The 22,854-nt window shown below is 42.9% G+C and overlaps 1 protein-coding gene across 1 annotated transcript in view; it reads left to right on the forward strand.

The window, feature by feature from the left end:
• Window positions 1-22,854, forward strand: part of dock1 (dedicator of cytokinesis 1) — a 200,750-nt gene continuing 177,896 nt past the window's right edge. Inside the window, exon 1 of the mRNA XM_037081415.1 lies at window positions 1-602. Within this exon, the coding sequence (XP_036937310.1) occupies window positions 560-602 (43 nt within the window). The 5' untranslated portion in view covers window positions 1-559. The remainder of the gene's footprint in view (window positions 603-22,854) is intronic.

Here is a 22,854-nt window from a genome sequence, read left to right on the forward strand (position 1 = left end):
TAAATTATAAACAAAAATACTGAATAGATTAAATACTTAATTATGTGAAGGATTTAAGAATAGATGATTATTTGTATTTAAAAAAAAACAGTGAGAGTTGCAGTAAGCCTACTGTAAAAGCACAGATTAATCTCTCCATCAGAGTTGTCCCGTACTTCACCCTCCGCTTTATCTATCGATCAACAGCTCAGTTCACATCACAGGCAGTGAAATACTCGACACAGAAACTTTTCTGTCGCAGTTTCCGCCTCGGCTCGAAACACACGGTGGAAGTTTAGCAGGACGCCGGCAGGGTGAAAAAAAAAAAAAAAAAAAAAAAAAAAAGAAAAAGTTGTGATCCCTTCCTCCCCCTTGCGGAGCGTCCTGTCACTGGTGGAAAATGGCTGCTCGGAGTAGCTCCCTAAAGCTCAGAGAAAACTGAGAGAGACAAAAAAGTCTGCTCCAAACAACATCAACAAGGTCTCGTCGTCGGGACCCCCCCGCCCACCCCTGTTTTTTACATTTTTGTTTTGTTTTTTTTTCCTCTAACGGGATTACAGGAAGCCTCGACAACTGAGAAATGTCTCGCTGGGTGCCCACCAAGAAGGAAAAGTATGGTGTTGGTACGTAAAACACACACACATAGAAAACTTGCACGCTCCATCGTTAGCTCGTCCTAGCTCTCTGCTGCACACTGAACAAGTTTTTTGGGGAAAGCTTGTGACTGAGACAGCCGCCGGTTTCTTATTGTCTCCTGTGTATCTCTCTCTCTAACTCTAACTCTCTTTCTCTGTGTACATGCGGGTGTTTTATTATTCGGCGTGAAAAAACAACAACAACAGAAAAAAAATCAGGATAAAGTGCGGGAATGCAAATCTCGTGCGCCGGCCATTCGCCAGCTGGTTTGCATGAAAACGCAAAACAAGGAATGTGTGTCCATTGTGAGGAAGAGGACCGTGTGTGTGTGTGTGTGTGTGTGTGTGTGTGAGAGAGAGTGTGTGTGTGGATTGGGAATTGTTAAGAGGCGCGCCTAGTTACACTGGCGCTGTTTCCTGTGTTGTGGGGCCTCCGCCACAAACTAGTATGAGTGTCACGGATCACTTGTAGCTCTCCGATTTTTGTTTGAAGTTGTTGCGGTGGTTGTGTCGAGTTCGCTGCTCCCTCTCTCTTCTCTCTGCCGTTGGTTGTTTCATTGTCACTTTCTCAACATTGCTGTGAGGCCTCCACCACTCCTCCTCCTCCTCCTCCTCCTCCTCCTCTCTCTCCTTCAGGGTTGGGATTATTTAACATCCCTAAAAAAGTGTGTGTAACCTATATTACTGTTGTTACATTGTTAGATTCATCATTTCTTTTTTTTTATGTAGGCTAACATACACTGCCTGTTACAGACACGAGCACCAATGCTGCTTATTTTTAAAATCACATATCTTATTTTCAGCTTGATGTAGCGTTTATGAACCACAGGGATTTAGTCATTCAGGAACCACAAAGTCTGTTAATGCTCCTGGCGTTGGATGTAATACCAGGATATGTTTCCCCGTAAACCGTTTACACAGCAGTTTTGTTATGCGTAGTGTTTGCATAAATAATTCACTGCGAGTGTCATTTAACTGTTAGATATGTTGTGTGTGTGTGTGTGGATATAAATAATCAAGGGGCTGCACGGTTAATCAGAATGTAATCGGAATTGCAAAAGCGGCTGAGTTAAAAATGTGTGATGAACAGCATTTTAATGAAGTTACTGCGCCGCTGTTGGGATGACTGCAAATCCTGTTGTCTGGATGTAAGAAAGCTTTTAAAAAGAAAAAAAACGTTTTGGCAATCACCCCAACGAACATCACAATGTCAAGATTTTATAGTTTTTTTTCTTTGTTTTTTGTCAGTGGAAAACTAAAATTGTGCTGCTAAAATGATCCTCCATATGAAGGGAAGTAAAGCTGCTGTTTAGTTGTCAGATTTTAAGGGACCATTTTTAGAAACGATTAATCAGTTTGAGCAATTTTGTAAGATAAGAAAGGGACACTTCTTTTATTCTACCTTCTACTGATTAAATTTGTGCTACAAAAATGATCATTCCCACTAATCGCTGAATCACATCGCAACCCCATGCAGGCCTAAGATAAAATAAACCATCCTAATGAAGGGAAGTAAAGCAGCTGTTAAGTTGTCAACTTTTAAATGATCAGAAACTATTTTTAGAATAAAAAAGAGTCATTTCATTAGAAAAGAATGTGACAATTCTTTTATTCTTCCTTTTTAGATATGGATACTTTCTGCCATCTTTACTCCACTATGACAGCAAAAAACAGAGTATAAACCAAACAACTAACTAATTGTTGGGGGCCAAAAGCATGCTATACTTTTAAAGACTTTTAAAGGGGTAAACTGGAACACGAGAACAACATAGTCATGGTTAAACACGATCACTGTGCTGCATTTGAACGCCTGAAATAACAGTGTAATGGAACTAATCCTGATTTTTCTGGGGATCCCCCGGTCCTGTTCAGGCTGCAGCGTGGCTGCAAACTACACGTGCTTCCCAGAAGAATATGGTTTCACCACAATGGATAGTTACGTTCAATGTGTGTAATGTACCCACCACCACATGCTCACTTAGTCCCTTTATAGCTGCATCCATTAGTGGGACTGACGGAGGGCTCGCAGCTGTGTGAGGGATGCTGATGCTGATTGATCGACGAGTTCAGCAGGTTACACCGAAGCTTTGATTGGCACCTCCGACTGCAGCATCCAAATGAGCTCAGTTGTTTTGAGCCTCGTGTATATCAGAGAACTGAATTGATTCATCACTTCGATCGATTAGTTGTCAACTATTAAATTAACTGTCAGCTATTTTGTTGATCAATTTATCGCTTTGACTACTTTCTTAAAGAAAAATAAGGAACACTTCTCTGATTCCAGCTTCTAAATGTCAATATTTTCGGGTTTCTTTTCTACTCCGTGACACTGAACTGAATATCATCATGATTGTGGACAAAACAAGGCATTTCATCTTGTGCTTTTTTGATTAAAAACTACTTTCATTTTTCCCCATCTTCTGACATTTTAAAGATGAAACAACTCATTGGTTTATTGAGACAATAAACAACACATTAATTGACAAGAAAATAAGCCAACACATCCTCATACCTACATGACTGAATAAGTCGATTGTCAGTGACTCGACACACACAACATACATTACCATTCCCAAATCAACGTGACCCGTGCAGTATACTACCGACAGGCGTACTGGACATTTGTCTAACGCTCACAGCTCGGCTGGGTTTTGGCAAGGAAACTATGTTGTTAAGTTTAGGCACTAATCCTGCTTGGTTAGGTTGAGAAAAACAATGTGATTTGGCTTAAAATAACTACATCACATGTGTAAATTCAGTTACAGATGTACCTACGTTACATACGGAACAACCTTAGTTAAAATGACTTAACGTTTATGTTTGCTTTCACACTGGATGTGAACTGCGGTCTGTTCTGTTAAAGTTCTGTGCTAGTTTGACCCAATCATCCGTCCCTGACCTCCTCCCTATGCAGACTTGTTGTATTACTTCCTCCTTTGCTGCAGTAATAATTACTATGGCCAATAAAGGGCGCTGCCTAGCACAAAACATAAATATGCGTAAAAATGTGTTGCTTTCCTAGTCAACTGATATGGTTGTTTTTCTTATGAGGATGTCCTGAAACGAATTGTTAGTGTTGTGTCTTTCTGTATTTTTAAAAGTATACGATTTATATGCAAACAGTTGTTTCGAAATATTCTCCAATATCCATGAGATATTAAAATCGGAGGGTCTTCTAAACCTCTCTGGGAACATTCTCACAGGGCTGCCTGAATGCAGGAGTGGATGAGTCATTAGTAGAAAGAGAGGCAGCTGCCACATCGCTGCTGCAGAGGATTGGTGGGGTGCACAGCCGCTGCACTTTTAATACTTCATGTGTTGACCAAGAAGCACTAATGAGCACTCCGCGAGACCTCTTATGCCAGCGCTACTCGCTGCGGACCTATCTGTGCATCAGCGAAACTTTTGTCACGCCGTTCACCACGCTCATAATGGCCCCATGGCTTTATTAGTGTATGCCGGGAAATCTTCTCCCTTAGTCAGTTCACAGCAGTGTTAATAATAAATGCTACTGTCTCCTCGCATAGAGCGTGGCAGTAATAATAAAGGGCTTTGTTATCATACCGGCAGATTCACATTACAGTAGCTGGATGATTGTTGAAGCAAGACTTTGCACGGTCACTCGCAACCAAACACCAGCACTGGAAAATAAACCATATTGAATTTGTGTGCAAGAACACAATTCTGTTAAAAATTCCTGTCTCTCTTTTTTGTGGTTACACTCCTCTATATGGCAGCAAGAGACCTCACCAGCTGATTAGCTTCAGCAAGCTCAGATGATCAGTGAACTGCCTGAGTGGGTCTAGTTATCAATGTTGTCGTGACATAGGACTACATATCATCTTTGGTTTTATCATAACATCATGATTAGGGCTGGGACTAGAGCACAACTATAAGCACAGAAGCTTTTAATTTACACTGATACCAAACATCCTCACACAGGAGGCGAACAGTTATTAAAGTAGACTAATTGTCCGACTTATTATTTAAGTCATGATGTGACTTAAATGCTGTGTGTTGATCAACGCCTGCACATGTCCGGCCACTGTATCCGTTATAGTATGGATTTTCATTTTAAGTAAATTCACGTACGTATCTCTAAAATCTTCTGTAATCTTCTGTTATCATGATGTGTGATTTTTATCTTTATACCTGGTAATTCCACCGCAGTCTAATGTAGTGAAGCATGACAACCCGCAGACTCTCTGCACATTATGATAACATCTCTTCTCTGCTGCAAGTATACAGCAGTGGTGGAATGTGTAAGTGTAATTAAGTACTGTACTTAAAGCTCACTGTGGAGTATTCTTGTCAACAAACAGATGTCATCTTTACATTCAGTGTTGCTCACCGAACCTGGTAGTGTGTCCTTGAGGTCCAACAAACTTTGTTTTATATCCAGCATTGTTTACACTGAAGCATATCAGCTTGCAGTCTTCATCTCTCCTCCACTTATTGGTGCATTGCAGGTTATTTTAGCGTGTTACCGCTACCTGACAACACAGAGAGACACATATTCTATATATGTGGTTATGCACATACCTCGTGCAAAACTTAGACGTAGACTAAACCAGAGTTACATCCAGGCAATAACTGGCAGGCACTGACAGGACTGACCCTGGCATGAGCCCGGACACCACTTCTACATGTCTGAACCTGGTCCTACTGTCCCTGATGGGTTGGATGCTGCAATTGGTAGGAGTGTTAATTGCACCAAAAAGCAGACTTACTCCACAGCTCTGTAGCACTACCAGAGGTCTAAAACTTCACTGGGATCACCGCTTTAATTTTACAGCTGAGGTTACACTTTTATTTACTTTGCTGTGCCAGAGTTGTGTTACGAAACATAACCGTGCTAGAAAATCTGATTTTTGTTATAAAGTAAACTATCCATTTGTATATAAAGTTAGCTTTATCTTGACCAGTTACAACAGTAAAACATTACAGGCACATCAATGCCAAAGCGATGATAAGTTCACGTCATTCTTCTGCACAATGACCACTTTTACTCCTGATAATTCAGGGACACTCAACTGATACTTGTGCTTGTCTTGTTAAATACAGGGCTCTTACTTGCACTGGAGTATTTTCAAGTTGTTGTACCTCTACTATTACTTTCATAAAGGATCTACATCATCAGTTGTTCTTGTAAAACCCATTCCTCTTGGTACCTGAGCACCTTGACTTGATTTTGGAAACCCATATTCTGATTGCATCTGGACAGAATCCCCGCTGATCTCTACAGAGGCAGCAAACTTTATTGCTTTTTTACATTGTTTCTGTGGATAATCGATGCCCTGAGGCATTAGCTTGACTTCCTCCCACCAAACAATGTCTTTGGTTCCACTGGCATGTTCAGAATGCTGACTGTCAGCCTGGCTTTAACTCAGCTGATCTGGGGAATTGACAAAATTCATCGGCATTCATGAGACGGCCAGACACAGAGAGCATTATCGACTACTTTCAAATGGAAGTTGAGGTTTTGGGCTGAAGGCGTGACTCCATTCTTTGACCTGTGCTCGCATGATAAAAGAGGAGTAAAAGGGATTCATTCGTCAAAGAAATGTTCACATCATATCTCTCTTGACCTTGAGCTAATTTCATTACACAGTTCTTTTCTTGTCAAATGCCAAACCAGCCTGGCATAAATCAAAGGGATCAGGAGTTTTGAAGCCTAGTTATTCTTGTGTCAACTCAAAAGTGATTTAACAGGGCCTGGGGGAGATGTTTTTTAGCGTCTCTGGGTTTCTGTGATGAATTAACCAGAAATATTTTCTGATGCTAATTTCAAGTGTTGTCTCATTAATTCTGTTTCATCAGGATGCTGCCGTGGTTCCTTAAGAGAGACTTCAGAGGGTTTGCGGTTCTAGAAAGCAAACCAGGGAACACTAAGCAACAGGACTATTTACTGGATCTACACGTCACTGTTTGAGAGTCAAGCACGCATTATGTTAGAGAGCATGTGCTGTCATGAGAAATGTTTTCCGCTCCAGCCCATGATGCTTCTCCACTTGTAATTTAGCTTCCAGTAATCTAACATAATACCAGCTAAGAACACAGAAAATGCTATAATTGTTCACGATTCCTTCGGAATGTTTCCTTTCTTTCCCAGTTCTCAGGTTTTGAGGCAGTAAGGAAATTCTGCTTCCTGTAGGTCAGATCGACAGCTTATCTAAGACGAGGACTGGACACACACATGATACACACTGCGCTCTCAACATTAGCTCTGGTGTGGCTGTGAAAACTTGTGTGTGGCAGCCAACAGGACTGACGCGCCTAGACAGCTCCCATTTGGAACAGGTTAGCGGCTGAGTGACACATTGGGAGCAGAAAACAGAGACGCAGCCGTTTTTTGTATCTTGACTGAGGCCCATAAGTAATTTGTGAAGCCCCCGCCCTGCACCCATGAAAAACCGTCTCCCACCCACAAGCGCAGGAGGCTAACAAATATGGTTGCAATTAAAACACAGTCTCGGTTACTACATCAATTCCAGCCATGTGTTTTTTTCAAGCTCCCTGCCTCTTATTCACCCCTCTGTTACAGCCTGGGCTGAAGCTATGTGGTGTAAATTGTGGGTGGGTGAAATTTTGAGTCATTCCCTTTTTTTATCAGTTCACTTCTCGGTTTTATATGCTAGGAGCTATTTTCATTGCAATTTCATTCAACCCCCCAACAAAAGGCCTTGTCTCACGCCTCTTTTAAGGCGCAGTGAATGTAAAAGGGAAGGGAAGTGTGGCTCTTGTCATCCCTGCGCTCCCTGCCAGATATCCCCGCTATTAATCCTGACATAACAAAGCATTCAACAATATTAACTACACGGGAGTTTTCAGAACAAGACATCTGATTTCTCTCAGCCTTTGCGTTTAAACTTTGTCCAAGAGAAAAAGAGCTGAGCTGACGAAATCAGAGACAGAGTGCCTTTTTACTGGAGTGAAATAAAGGAGCTGATTAATAGGAAGGAGATGCTGTAGAGACAAGCAGAGGAAAGGTGATTTTTTTTTTCTTTTTTCTCTCCGTCTTGTCAGTAGGATAACAAACGGTTACATCTTTGTTTGGTCTGTGTTGCATCCAGGTGGTGTTTATGATCAGCGCTGCGCCTTGGCTCATAAATAAAAGTGTACAAACAGAAATTGCTTGTGTTTCGCAGCAGAGGGATGCGACCAAATTAAAGGACGCGCAGAGCTACGGTGTGATATGTTTTTTTTTCTCGTCTCGCACATCCTTCCTCTTGGTGTGCTGACCAATATGTGCGTTGTGTTATGTTTGGTAACACGAATCTGAGTGTTTTTTTATTAAACCCTGCTGACTGTGAGAAGCTCGCAGCTCTCCTGTGTGATCACAAGAAGCCTGAGTGCTATGCTAACACCATTATTTGATATATTATGAGTTTGTGCATCACGGTGTTGGATTATTTGTTTCTGGCGGCGTGCAGAATGCTGATTCATCCTCCACCTGGGATCTCGCACACGCTGCTCGAGGTCCTCCCTGCAATTTAATATAACTGTGCTGCACTTATTGAGCTGCCGTACAGATCTGTAACCAAACTCTGTATAAACATCTGTTGAAGCTTGATTTGAGACTTGGTTTATATGGACAATCTAGATTGATCGGTTAGCTGTCAGTTAAAAAATTTATGGCCAACTATTCTGATAATCACTTTGATTTCTAAGAAAAAAATTACACACATTCTCTAAAACTAGCTTCTTAAATGAGAATATTTTCTGGTTTCTTTACTCTGTGATAGCAAACTGAATATTTTTTGGCTTGTGGCCAAAACAAGACATTTGTGGACGTCATTTTCTGACATTTTATGGACCAAACGACTTATTAATTGAGGAAATAATCAACAGATTAAAGGTACAATATGTAAGAAGTGGCCAGCATATCACCGGAGTGAAGGCTAGCTGCTGCTGCTAACTGTAGCTATGTTTAGCTAGTTAGCGTAGTCAGCTGTGCAGCTAGTGGTCTAGCTCGGCGAGCCAGGGAAGTGTTGTTGTTTGCACCGATAGCACGGTAGCTTGACAGTGAGCTGGGCCAGGGCTAGCTGGTTAGCATTTTGATTTCAGCAGACATCCCTGCAACACAATACATCGACGTCATTCCCTTAAAACTGTCATATTGTCATGTTGTGTTTACAAGTTTTGAACCATCTCAAGTTAAAATCCAAAATGTTGCACCTTTGATGAACAAGAAAGCTAAGAGTTGTTGGAACCCAAGTTGAGTTAGCTGTGAGCTAAGCATCAAGACTCATACCTAGTGTGGGTATTGCAAGAATAGGGTATTGTCCCTCATGGGAAATGAATTATACTTCTTTTTTTGGACAGAAATTATTAAGAGACTTTTTATTGTCTCGTCAGTCGTTAGACACTGTCTCTTAGTCAAAACTTTGGCCATCATCGTCTCGGTCTCTCTTTGGAGGTCAGTATGACTTTGCTATTATTCATTCTGAAAGGGAATTATATATTACTATGGGCCGCGCTGCTTGGTGAGGCAATTCTAATAGTACAGCTCCCAATGGCTTGCTGTGAGATGGTGGCTAAGACAAATGACAGCTGGCCTATTTAATCAGTGCATAGCTAAGTGGTTCCACACTATTCCTTCTTGGCTCACCACTGAGACAAAGCTGGAACGTTTCTACATCTTGTTTAAGTGTCGCTGTCATCTGAAAAGGTTGTGGTGGTGCGAGCGGGGCACAAAAAAAAAAAGAAGAGAATGAAGCGGTTGTGTGAACAAATTAACCTTGGATTAACACAGGTGAAAATTTGATTTGTCTCTTAGCTGCTAATTATAGTGCGGTTCAACTAGGAATTGTACGTTTTTTTTTCTTTTTCTTCTCCAAAGCTCGAGTGTTTAACCTCTTTGGAGCTGCTTCAGTAAGGAAAATGTAAATCTGGAGAGCCCTAAAAATGTAATGTTATGATTCAGAAATGAGTCAACATCCTGTGAAATCGTCATTTGTACCCTTTCTTAGGACTCTCCCTCTTCATTCTTGGTCTCAGCTGTTTTTGTTTTTACACAGCAACGTCCGGAGAGGCTGGTTGATGTTGACAGATGTTAACAGTATGAAACCAAGGCTCTTGGTTCTTGGTTCAAGACTTCTCCACGTCATGGGTTGGTTGGTTGGTTGGTTGGTTGCCTTTGGTGCCCTTGCGCAACATGTTTGTGGTGAAAGTTTACATGAGTAGACATGAGCATACATGAAACCACATGTTCCCTCCCTGTCAGAAGCAGCGAGACATGAAGAAGAAAGGACACACACACACACACACACACACACACACACACACACACACACACACACACACACACACACACACACACCCACACACCCACCTAGTTCGGTCACGTATGGTGACGCTGTACGTCTGAGTGACTGATGTAGGCTGGCTGCGCAGGCGGGCGGTCTGCAGTGCCCTCGGTATTGATTGCGGACATGCCAAGCAGCTTGTGCATTGTCTGAAAGGAGCCCTGCTGTGCTGCTTTAGCTAGCTTGACAGATGGCTAATGGTGTGTAACACGTCAATGTGAAACAAAGGTCACTGATGTAGACATGTGTCATTACATAATTTAGCTTCAGCTGGATGAAATTAATATAAGAGAACCTTTTAACTGTCATATTATATCAGGCAGACAGTTAACATGGTTGTATGAAGTTGCTGGTTCATAATAATAAACTCAAGCCTGGAAAGAGTTTAATCTAAAATGATAGCCCCCACCAGAATCGAATCCTCTGAGACAACTGAGCTGATGACTGCTGGCACAAATATGTTATTACTGGTGGACTAAAATGACAAAGCATTTTCCCCTTTATGACAAAGTAACATAAAAAAGGCCTTTTTAGGGCCATGATATTTTCAGCCAAAGTAATTTGAGCACTTTTTTTTTTTTACTAGAATCCAATCAAAAAAGAGTGAGTGGAGTGATGATTCAATCAGGGTTGCCAGCAGGTGTGAAAGGATTTACCAAGAACAAAAAACAAATAGCTGGAAAAAGAAAATCAGAAGTCTGCTCTGATGGAAGTAAACCTTCAGCTCCGGCCAGGAAATTGTTCAGCCAGGGTGGTGAGGCCTTCTGATCCTGATGTATACTTTCTTGTTTTTGGTACATGAAATGGTGCTTCTACCGTTTTGCGTGATATTATATTTGATTTCACAGTGATTCTTCAGATGTGGTTATCACTGGTGACAAAGATATGTTCTGGATGCAGGATATGTTAAAGTGAAGCAATAAAGGTTATTACACCTGTTCACTGAAACAGTACATTTGACCGGGAATTGAATAATTGTAAATGACCCCAAGCATCTGTTTCTGCTTTGTAATTCCCTGAATATTGTTTGATCCTCCGTATGGATCACTTTTCATCTTTCATTTCTCCTTTTGCTTGCATGTGATCAATATCTAACATCTGAGTTAGATACTCAGCGTACACTTTTTTTTTTTTTTAAACAGCGTTAGCATTTCTTTCCAATTCTTTTCTGTTTGGGGAAACAAGCTCGAGACAGAACAAGCAGCTCAGTGGCTTTGCGGGAACAAAGTTTAATGTCGAGGAATGAAAAAACCAAGAGTTGAGTCAAGAGTTGGCAGTGAATATGAGACTGTAAACTCGGCCTGTATTGAGTATTCTTAACAGCGTCTCGCTGCCTGCTCGGGCTGAGGCTTTATTCTACCAGAGTGATGAGCTTGCAGCTGAGCTGAGGCAGTGCCAGGCTGCCAGTGGGTGAGCTGACACTAGACGACCTGTCTGTTTCGGTGGGTCAAGCGTGGGCTAAAAGGACGAGCTCCCTGGGAAAAACTCACTTCCCAAGTACCTCAAAAGACGGAGCCTAGCTGTAAGCTGTCGGCAGGTATGACTCGGGGCGTGCGCATAACTTAAAAGACGAGAGCCGGCGGCATCAACATGCAAGCTGTTATTAAAGTCCCATAAGCTGGAATACATTCTCCTGAGTAAACTTCCTCAGGGTTGTGTTTCCAGTCATTACTCTGTATTGGCTATGAGTCCTTTTAATCCCAGATGATCAGATTCATGCAAAGCAGAAATCACAGGGCTCCACAACACTGAGGCCATTCAGGTTATAAAAATGTCAACATTAATATCAGCTGCAGTTCATATTCATGTTGCATTTGTCACCTTTAAAAAGCCCCAGTGGTTGTTTTGGGGGACTTGTAATGGAGTTGTCAGTCATTGATTGTGGTCTCAGACGGGCCTGGGACTGCCACGTGCGGCAAGAGACAGCCTTTCAGTAGGGTTGGCATTTGATGAAATGGCCTTTTGTGTGTGTGTGTGTGTGTGTGTGTGTGTGTGTGTGTGGCTAACTACTTGATAAAGTCAGAGCCCTGCAGCTCAGACGTTTCAGGGCCCTGGAGGCAGTTTGAGATTTCAGTGAGTGGCAGTTCCACTCTGTGATCAACCTCGGGGATTTAGATGAAGTCGACTCGCTTCTGTCGCCGAGGCCTCATTCTCCTTTTTTTGTTTAAAGAGAAAATAGCAAAACAAAGACACAACAACAAAGACTGCATAGTTTGTGGCGACGTGAAATTAATTCTCATTTGGCCATCCAAGGAGGTAGAGCCATCCCATTTTCCTAGCGGAACTTGTCCGTTCGCTCTATTGCTCATTTGTATTCATTTGTTTATGTCCACACAATTAAGTCAATTCAAAAGAAACAAATCGGGTGTCCTAGTAATTGGATGGACGCTGGGTCGAATCCCCGGCTCCGAAGTAGTGTCCTTTAGCAAGATACTGAAGCCCAAGTTGCTCGTGATGAGCTGCCTCTGCTGTCAGTTTATGAATGTGTGTAAATGGGTGAATATTGGAAAGTGTTGTAAAGCACTTTGAGCAGTCGGTCTGCCGATTATGTTCTTGATTAAGATGGATCTATAAAATGCCACTTTATAGCCTGGATGGCTGCCTGACTTTAACCTGGACATCGATGCTAAATGTACGTCTGAACCCAGCCCAGCCCGTCAAATCCGCTACAGGTGTGTGTTGCTGTGTCCATGCCTCTAACCTGCAGTGCTTTTTATTGTTTTGGTTTGAGTTGCTGTAGAAGTGTCCGCCCTCTCTTGCATATAATGGAACTACACGGCTCTCGGCTTGGGCTGCTCAAAGCGAAGGGGGAGGCCATCAATTTTTTAATCCGGCGCTGAAATAAGCATGAGCCTCTCGTCCGTGAGAAGATGCAAGCTTCCCCCTGTGCAGTCACGAAGAAAAAAAAAAAAAACTTTATACAAGGTCTGTGGATTTTCTTGAGCGGCCGGGTCACAGGCACATGGCTGTTTTCCAAGTTACCTTTTGACACGCGTCACATCCAGTTTTATCTCCATCTCCAAAACTTGGCAACTCACACCAAAACTATCTAGACTGTTAAAAGGGCTACTACAGAATAGAGTCTTGTTTTTGTTAAACTGAAGCACAGAGAAGCAAAGATTATTATCACAGAAGACAAAACAAGCCATGAGTAATGACTGGAACGCTCAGTAGTTTTATGTCAACAAATTGTTTCAGCTTTAGGTATAAAATGTGTCTGTCAACACCAGCTTGTGCACGTTCAAGTCAAGTAGACCGTTACAGTGGTTATATTTGTGATGCAAAGACTGTGTCATGCTTTGCACCTTTTGTAAAGCAGTGGTTAAAAATATCTCTGCTGCCCCGAAATCAAACGCTCAACACTCGGCCAACCAAACCACCAGCACTTGCTTTCAGCAGCCACGTAACCAATGAGATACTGAAAGTAAACACACAAACAGGGCTCTGCAAGCTCGACAGACAGAAGCACCTGTCCTATAAATACAACATCAAGAGCATACTGTTTTGTTTTGCTGCCACACTGCACATTCTTTTTTTTTTTTTTCCCCGAGAGCTCACATCTGGCCTGTGCTGCTCCAATTAAGTTGTTAAATGAGGGGACTGATGGGGCAGTAAAGGTGATGATAATTTAAAATTTAATAAGGGGTGGGGGGTATTATTCCAAATGCCATTTTCTTCTTTAAGCCTGTGCGGATGTTTGGAAGCAACAGTTCATTTGATCTGATTACACTGCTGCTTTGTTTGTGAAGAGATGGAATGGAGGTCCATTTTTAATTGTAAGGAAGCCAGCAAATGCCCAACTTTGCTTTTTTTAAAAATTGAGGTCAGTGTGAAGCTTCCCAGCTCTGGTGCTGCCTCAAGCCAAAAAGGTCCACTTATTAAACATGCGATTCAAAAGGCCAAATGGTGATTCTTTCAGCGGCTGATACGCTGTGCTCTTTTCAAGATGTACTTCTCTGCTGTTGTGAGAAGAGCAGAGTGGTAGTTAATTTCAGTAGCCTAGGATGTTACGGCCAAATGAACTGCTGGATCTTTGTTTTCTCAGGGTGACTGAACCAGTTGCACTGAGCGGAAGAGAGGTTCACAGAGTTGTACTGGATTTTAATTGCCTTCATCTGCACCTGCAATTTAAAACATTTGTGTGGTGCACGGTGCAGAAGTGGACCAGGTAGACTTGTCTGATATTAAGAAACAGTTCCCTCAGCCTAAATTGGAGCTAAGTGCGAGTGTTGCAATCTTCGGCTGTATCTGCTCATCTGCTGGTTAGTTGTCTTTTAAATGTCCCTCACAGAGCAGGAACGCCTGCGCATTCAGGACTGCTTGACAGTTTGATGTCGGCAGTTAGACGCAGTTACTGACTGCAGGCAACCTTTTCTCACATCATTACTTCCCCCTGACCTTGTTCTTTTTCTGGAGGACGTTCGGGAGCTGCTCCCTCATCACTAAACGTTTGACTTCTGCTTTGCTATAACATGACTTCAGTCCTGTGATTATAAGTAAAAAGCGCGAGGAACAGGATTTCCTGTTGAATATATCTGCGTTGCTCAACTGGCGCTAATAGATGCAGCAGATACCACCTGATGAAGGTCATGTACTGTATCACATGCTTGTCACTGAAGTCCCTTTTATGGCAACGTGCCACCGAAGTGATTTCAAAGTAAACTTGCTGAGTCAATCAGAGTTTCTTCAAATATTTGAAGGTAATTATGCGCTCATTATCATGCGCATCACAAGAGATGTAACAGAGGGCAGGAAATAATTAGCTGTGTCTTGCTTTGCTACAGGCTAATGATTGTGTGGACCAGGGTTATTAGTGTAAACTGAAACTAAACTGAAAACAATACTGAAATGATATCTCCTTCTTAAAAAACATGAATTACAAATGAACAGTGATTAATTACAGTTGTATTTATTTATTTATTTTTTAGTTATTAAGGTTAATTTGTTATCATTTTGACATATACACTTTGGAATTCAGGTTGTAGCCCCTACACGTACATATACATGTATACACAAGTCTGAAGCATTTCGTTATTGATGAATCTGCCAGTGATTTATGACATTAATCATGTTGTCTATAAATTGTGCTGTCTTGAAATTGCTTTGTCCGTCCAACCAGCAGATAAAAAAAAAAAAAACAAGAAAAACAGCAAATCCATAAATGTAAGAAGCTGTTAAACGATTAATCGCTCATCAAGATGGTTTCTTTTAATCGACAAATCAATTAGTAGACTACACATCGACCAGCTCTAGTTAGCTATACCCGGCCCTAACAAAACAAAATGAAACTACTGTAAAGTTCAAGCTAAATTTAAAAAACTAAAACTAAACTTCTCTACTAACCTGAAACAAAACCCAAATGAGCAAACACATTTCAGAAAATTTGCTGAAATAAAAACTTGCTCTTACAATATTTAACATCTGCTGCTTGGTAGCAGTTTTGGGGCATGTTCGCGGAGTGTAAAGTGCCAGTTGTAACGAGGGGATGAGTTTGGATTACAGCCGGGCCTTCTGGAGAACACACACCTGGAGGTGGATTCTGTTCTTATCTGGAACCGTGTACCGATGGGAGGAGAGCTTTTTAAACTTTTGGGATTTAAAAAAAGTGGCTTTATCTTCACTCTATTAAGGAACCTCTCTGCAACAGTGATCTGCAAAGCTGAACTGCATATTTAAGTGTTTATGTCACCCTGAAAATGGTATGAATTTTGCTAACTTAGTTCCCATGCCGGGTATCAGTTTACTGATGTAATAAATGTCACCCTGTCATCCGTTCCCAGTGTTCAACAACATGTGCTGGCATTTCTGTCACTGTGGTTAAAACTGTAAATCTCTCCTGCACTCTTGAATATTATTTACAGGATTATTTTGAATGATTTGCTGTGAATCGTTGAGTCACGGAGGGAGTGTTTCAGAGGCTCTTGAGATGTGTGTGTGTGTGTGTGTGTGTGTGTGTGTGTGTGTGTGTGTGTGTGTAAAGAGCAGAGAGGTTTGCTGCGCAGGGCCGGCGTGCACACCACCACAAATAACACGAGAGACCGCTGTGTGAGAAACTCTGTGTGAGAGGCTTTGCTCGGCGCTCTGTAATGAGCCAGGCTCTGCTCTCTCTCCCTGTTGTATTGGGAAGATGATTTTCAATTAAAGGCTCTGCAGAGGCAATGGAAGCTGAGTTATCGGCCTGCGTTAGATTGCACCCCGAGGTCCGCGTTGGAGCTGGGCGCACGGCGGGACGTTCTGCCAAAAGGTATTACTGCTGTTGGCATCTAAATCTGGCACATTGCAGTTTTCTCCACCTGCTCCACCCCCCCACTGCATTTCCCTTACTTCTCTCTTCATGCCCCAAAGAACCTGCTCATGTCCTCTGCTTCGCAATATATTTGACGGTTTCCTGTTTCTCTGTTTACCTCATCTTTTTTTTTTTTTTTTTTTACTGTAACGAGGTATTGTTAATCTTCCTGTAGTCATGAAAAGTATCACTATTTCCCTCTGGCCTACTGGAAAGGCCCCATCTATTGTGATACAGTAATATCTCAAGTGGCATTTCCTGCTTGTTTCCAGTCAGAGGGAGGAGAAATCTGGTTCTGCCAGTGAGAGAGTGAGTGAGTGAGGGAGGGAGGGAGAGAGGGAGGGACCTGGGGCTTTCCTCTCTCCCTGCTCAGCTGCTGTCGTATTAATTTCAGGTTAATTACAATAGCATTATCTGCACTTTCCAACTGCAGATAAAGCTAAAAGGCTGTTGTATATAATTGGTTTAAGAGGGAAAAAGGATGATTTTGTTGGTATTTCACAATCCGGGGATTCATTGTGCAGCGTTTGTTTCTAAATTAGAACCATCAGGCTTGTGTGTGAACGCCTAAACCTCTCATTAAACCCTATTAGAGGGGGACTTGAAATTAATTATCATGTGTTCCCCGCCTTGTACGTCACAAAGCTGTTTCTCCATCTCAGCGTCACAAACATCGGTTGGATAGTTGATTGCTGGCTTTCGCTGTGCAGTGCCGCTGCCTGATATAATAATATTGCAATATCTCAGCCAAAAACCTCAGCGGGGCTACATCGCCGTGTAGTTTAATAACATCCTTGATGTTTTCGTTTCTTTGACTGTGTTTTGAAAAGATCCCGCTTTCTTAGGAGGAGAAAATCATTGCGGAAAATGGGAATTATTGTGACTTCCCCATTCTTAAAATGTCTGTCAGCAATCAGATTCTCGTGAGTTACCTGTCGGCGTTACTGCTTTTGTATTCACCTTTCATCTTGTTTGCTTTTGTTCACTGTAGGAGTTTACTCGCACAATTATCTCCTGCTAATGGCTTTGTTTACACTCGGATGTGCGGCATTCGTCGAACACCGCCCCTAGAAACGCTTGCAAGCCTGTGCGTGCGAGCATGACCTGAATCAGAATAGGTCAGGATCAACAAGACATCTGAAGGCTCGTTCGGGCTCGTCGCAACTGCGATGGGAAAATCTTTGACTTTTATCACAGAGATGACAGGAGAGAGGTGACAGCAAATGAAGGGTAAGAGAGATCTGTGGTCACACTCGAACCGGGGGCGTTGAGGATTGTGGTCAGCACCTTCGTACCCTCATCGCCCTGAGGTGTATCGTTGAAAACACTAAGGTAGTGATGTGGTAGCAGCTCCCGTTGTAGTCCTGCGATCTTTCAGCCTGCAACACTGAGTTTTTGTGAGTAACGCTGAATGTAAATGTTTGTTTACAAAGATAAAAAAAAAACCCTCATATGGCGCCTTTAAGCTATTTTTTTTACATCCGCACAGATGACAGTCATGGCCGGCGGCATTTACTTTGTCATTTAAACTCCATGAGACTGGAACGTAAATGCATTTTTGGATTCTGATTTGATTCGGATGCTCTTGAACCCTACTTTAGAAACATTGCTTTCTTCCTCCGCGTGCATCATCCTCGATGCTGAGGGAGTCTGACAGCGGAGATAGAGTTTGCAGACAGAGCGGAGATGCAGTAGAAACATCAGGCCCAGTCTGCCACCCCCACCCCCCCCACACACCCTCCAGGCCCATGTTCCTCCCATTGTCCTAACAGCACTTGGCAGATCCCCGAAGAATACCAGTCAGCTCTGCAGCAGAGCTCGCTGCGGTCGGCTCCGTCTCACCCACCAGCCGGGCTCATCAGGAAAACACAGTTAACACCTGCAGCGGCATCTCACTCAGCTCACATCGGTCCCATACAAATGACTACACCAGGTTGATGTCAAACAAGGGGGCTGTTGGTTTAGCACTCCAGTCATGTCCTCTGAAGCATCACAGACTCTGAAGGCCCATTTCAAAACATTTTGCGTGCAAATTGAAGCCCAATCCAGCCACATATAGGCATTTATGGTATCAAAAATCAACCTCATTTAATTGTGATTTCAATGCGCTATTGCAGACGCAGTCTCAAAAGACATATTTTTGTGTCCCCCGAATGAGGGAACATTTTTGAAATTTGTATGATGACATGACCGGAAATTACATTCCTCAAATCAAGACAGTACATTTAAACCACTGTGTACTGCAGCGAGTTGATGCTTCAGAATCAGTCAGCCCTACGTTGAATAAAAGATTCATAAGGGCAAAAGTATAATAAAGTCATGTAATCTCATGTTCTTAAGTAGGACAAAGTATATCTCTTTACATGCAGATCTCATCACTCAGTCAGTCTGGCTAAGCCATTTAGAAAGAGAGAGAGAGAGAGGGTGTGTGTGTGTGTGTGTGTGTGTGTGTGTGTGTGTGTGTGTGTGTGTGTTTCTTTGCCGGCTCTTTCGTCTTGCCTCAGAGACCCATCGTGCAGCTGGGGTTTAATAATCATCCTCTATTCAATCGTGCTGCCTGGAAAAGGGCATTCTTGGCCCGCTGTATGCTTATTGAACTCCTCCTCATTCAAGTTAAGCACCGTATTAAATTCATATTTGTTGCCCAGTGTTACTGTATATTAATCTGTCTTCTCGCTGTCCACAGTTCTGCCCCTTGCTTTCGTACGTGATTGCGCCCTGTCTTTACCCGTCGGCCTCAGAAATGGCTGGCCGTTGTTGCTGCCTTGTGTTTCCACTGTGGACACATTCACTGTCTCTTTTCTGGCGCTTTCTCTCTTTTGCTTGATCAGACACTAATTACACACATCACAGACATGTGGTTGCTTGAGTGGTCTGCAGTGTTCTAGCTCCACGTTTTTTCAGTAATCGATCAGTGTGCTAGGTACCTCTTTTGGTAAACAACTTTTGACAATGGAAATGCAAAAACGCCCGTTCTAATTTGAAACGATTTGGACCGAACTGAACCCAACTGCTCGGCGAATATACAGCTTTTGTCTCTCCACTTTGTGTCTGCGGCTTGGTTGTTTTCAGCGTCTGAAACAAGGTTTGCCTGCTAGCTATATTGACAACGCTAAGCTAAGAAAACCGTAATGTGAATGAAAACGGCATGAAAAAGAGAGGCACTCACAGCTGCCCGCAGCCAAGAAAACACCTCTGCCTCTGTTTTAAAAGAGGGTCTTGTGCCGGACTTGGCAGGTTTAATAAGAAGTAATAAAGTTTGTTACTGAGGCGCGTTGCGTTGACCAGCAGCAACAATAACAACAACTTTGGTTTGTACTGTCAGCTATTGGCCGTCGGCCCAACCCTAATGAGGACTTTCCCCGAAGCCAAAATTTCAGAAGTTGATGTTAGCATTGAATGCTGTAGCACTAGCTGGAGTTCCGAGGCGTTTTAGCTTGTAGCCCTGTCACTCCGACTGTGCTGAGTTTACTGAGTTTCCGGGTTGCACAAATGTGTTGACTTGCCCAGTTGGGGGGGGGGGGGCTTGACGTCATCCAAAAGTTGCTAGACATTGCAGGATTTTTCTCCCTCTTTGACTATTCAAAAGCCACACCACCCTGAGAGTTGCCTCATGCTCCACTCCGCCTTTTTTCCTCCTGGAGAATCCTCTTGTCTGGGATTTCCTGGCTGGCTCTCTTTGCCAGGCGCACAGCCCACGGGGACTTTATACAAAAACATCAAGAGGCTCAGTCTCTTTCCAGTGAGCATTTTTCAGTGCAGCTCTTTCCTCCCTTTTTCCCACCCCTCCTTCATCAACATACGGTATTATCATCTGAGTGTAATGATATGTTATACTCTGCGTGGATTAGTGCAAGTTATTAGCGAACCCAAAGTGTAGAATTACAATCAGTCCAGTGTTCAGATGAGGCTGCTTATAATTGTTGAGAGGGCGTAGACATGCGCTGGCTAAGTGGATAGGTCTCTAATCTGATTCCTCACTCGTTTCCTCTGATGATAATGTTTTCTGTGAGTTTTTTTGCACCGCCTTATGCAAGAGGTTGTGTGTGGTAATGAGCCCCCAGCAAATGATGCTGCTGTTTATCACATTTCCAGAAAAAAGCGATTTGCATGCGGCTCTCCAGGGAGAATATGGTCCACTTCCTCATCCTCTTCGTCTTCTTCCTCTGATGGGTTTTCTCTCCCTCACTGCTTCCGAACTGACATCGGTTTACTCTTGGGTATGCAAATACAGGTTTATGAGTAATCAGAGCTGTCATTCAACCCCCAACGTGACGAGAATCGCTTTGGTTCCTCCGTGAAACTGCGCTGTCACTGCCTCACATGTCAAGGCTTGTGTTTGATGGTTGTCATTTATTTGTCCCCGGGTGTCACTTTTGGTTCATTTTTGGGATCGCGCCTCTTGCCCGGTGAGGATTTCCAGGGTTGTCCGAGCTCCCGTGCATCTGATATGAGACCTGGTCTCATCGGCAGTGATCACAGGGGCAGTTTGTCATTTTCTGGGTGAAACATGATGTCTCTATCAGAGCCGTTTGTTTGCCCCGTGTCCTCGCATCACCTGTCGTTCAGACAACATGCAGAATCAGCTGGACCTGCGACCCAGTTCCAAACAAAACACACAGATGCAGCAGCTGATGGCTTTAGAGGCTTTTCTGGCTACTCTTAATGATGGTTTAATTGAGCCCAACCCGCTGTACAATGACTAGGCTGCTCTCTGATGGCTGCCCACAGATTAATCCCACCTCCCTTTTGATTGTTTTGTTGCTTTCTCCCCCTGTAGGTACCTTTTGTATCCCCGTGTGGTACCACTGAATTCATTTCCTGCGCCTTTTTTGTTCCATTGTCAGGCCGCAGCTCGTGTTCTGGTTGATTCGCTGGGCTCTAGGATTGTTCACGGGGATCGCAAAATGCATTGTGGACATCCACGTGTACATGCACATACACTCTGATAATGAAACAATGTAGGGCTGAATGAAAGAGGCTGCACATGGCATTTCATGCCCTCCACTAACCTGACTTAAGCTTTAAATGCTGAACAACAGACACAGACTTTCAGAAGTTGTCAGATGTATTACATAATTGCCTGGTTATGTTTGAGGCTTAACTTTGTGGTGGTGTTAAGCAAACATGCCATGAAATGTCTCCCAGACGGTGTCGATGAGAGCCTGCATGTCTAGACTCCCTGTGTTTTTGTGTTGCCATTATTCTCGAGACATTTTCTTATTTACAGCGCTTCTGTCATTCATCTTGCACCTCTGCCTCTTGATACATTTTTATAATTTCCCTCTGATTCTCAAAGGTTGAGAATGTACTTCTGGTGGCATTGGCAGGTGGTGTGCTGTGTGATAGTGCGGGACAAGTTCAATAATAAACAAACAAGAGTGGAGTAAGGGGTAAGGTCATCAGTCCTCGTCCTCGGGTCTCGTCTGGCTCAACTTCCATTCGATTCAAAACACCTGACCTACAGTCACTGATATGAGCAAAATTGTTCATCAATCACCTGTCTCTCTGAGTGAATTTCTGAGTGAAGTAAATCTACATTTTTATTTTAATTTAACACTCTAGATGGTTTTAAATTAGACAAGACAACTGCAGGCAACCACTTCTAAGTTGACTGTTACTTATTGTATGAGTTGACATTGTGAATAAATCAACCCACCTTATATTGGACAATGTTGATTATGAAGGTCTGCTTGCCTGCGTGCATTATGAACTGACAATTGGGCGACTTGATTGGAAAAGTTTGAATTCAGATTTTATATCCCTAGGTAAAGCCTATGGATTTGAAATTGTGCATCATGTTGCCTTGATATCTCAATTATCTGACAACATTGTTTGACTAATTGGAATTCTCTGTAATGATGGTGGCCTTTTATAATTGCCACTGCTTTATGCTTTGTATAATAATGTAATATACCCGTAACATTTTAAAACTTTCAAAATGAAAAAAACAATTGACTTCACTTACTTTCGGATGATCCGTTACAGCAGCCACTCCTGTGTGGGAGTAAAGGACATAAAACGATTTCACCCCGGCAGCATAAGCGACAAAAACAGCCGCGCTTTTGTTCGAGATAATTGTCCACCATAACAACTTAAGAGCTAAATGGTAACAGAAATGTTTTGCCGTGTGCCACCTGGAAACGAAATACAATCGGCTCCTGTGATGGCAGGTGATTGTGGGAAAAAGTGGTCGATTCACTTGATGTGCCACGAGCATGCTGGGAAGGCTCCATAGCCTGCGGCGAGGGGTCTTTTCTAATTAAGCCATCATTCACCTCTGGAAACCTCTGTTGAAATGGCCCTGCGTGCAGTCCCCCAGCACGACATGCATACACACTCACATTTGTGTCACTTCTGCCTGCGGGTGTCCTCTCAACACGGCCACCCGTCATGCTGTCAAGAGTATAGGTTGTGGTTACGTTTTGAGTGCTCTGGTGTGTGTGTGTGTGTGTGTGTGTGTGTGTGTGTGTGCCATGTGGGCGCCCTTGTACCTTCTCATAGACAGGTGTCGGTCATGGCTGCTTTGACAGCGACATGTTGTTCACCTCTCGCTAAATGAGAGTCACCAGCCAGTTATAACATGACCTTGACATCTTGATGGAGCTGTGACAAAAGATGCGACGGTGTGTGTGTGTGTGTGTGT

The sequence above is a fragment of the Acanthopagrus latus genome, chromosome 20 (assembly GCF_904848185.1).
Source record: "Acanthopagrus latus isolate v.2019 chromosome 20, fAcaLat1.1, whole genome shotgun sequence".
Taxonomy (NCBI): domain Eukaryota; kingdom Metazoa; phylum Chordata; class Actinopteri; order Spariformes; family Sparidae; genus Acanthopagrus; species Acanthopagrus latus.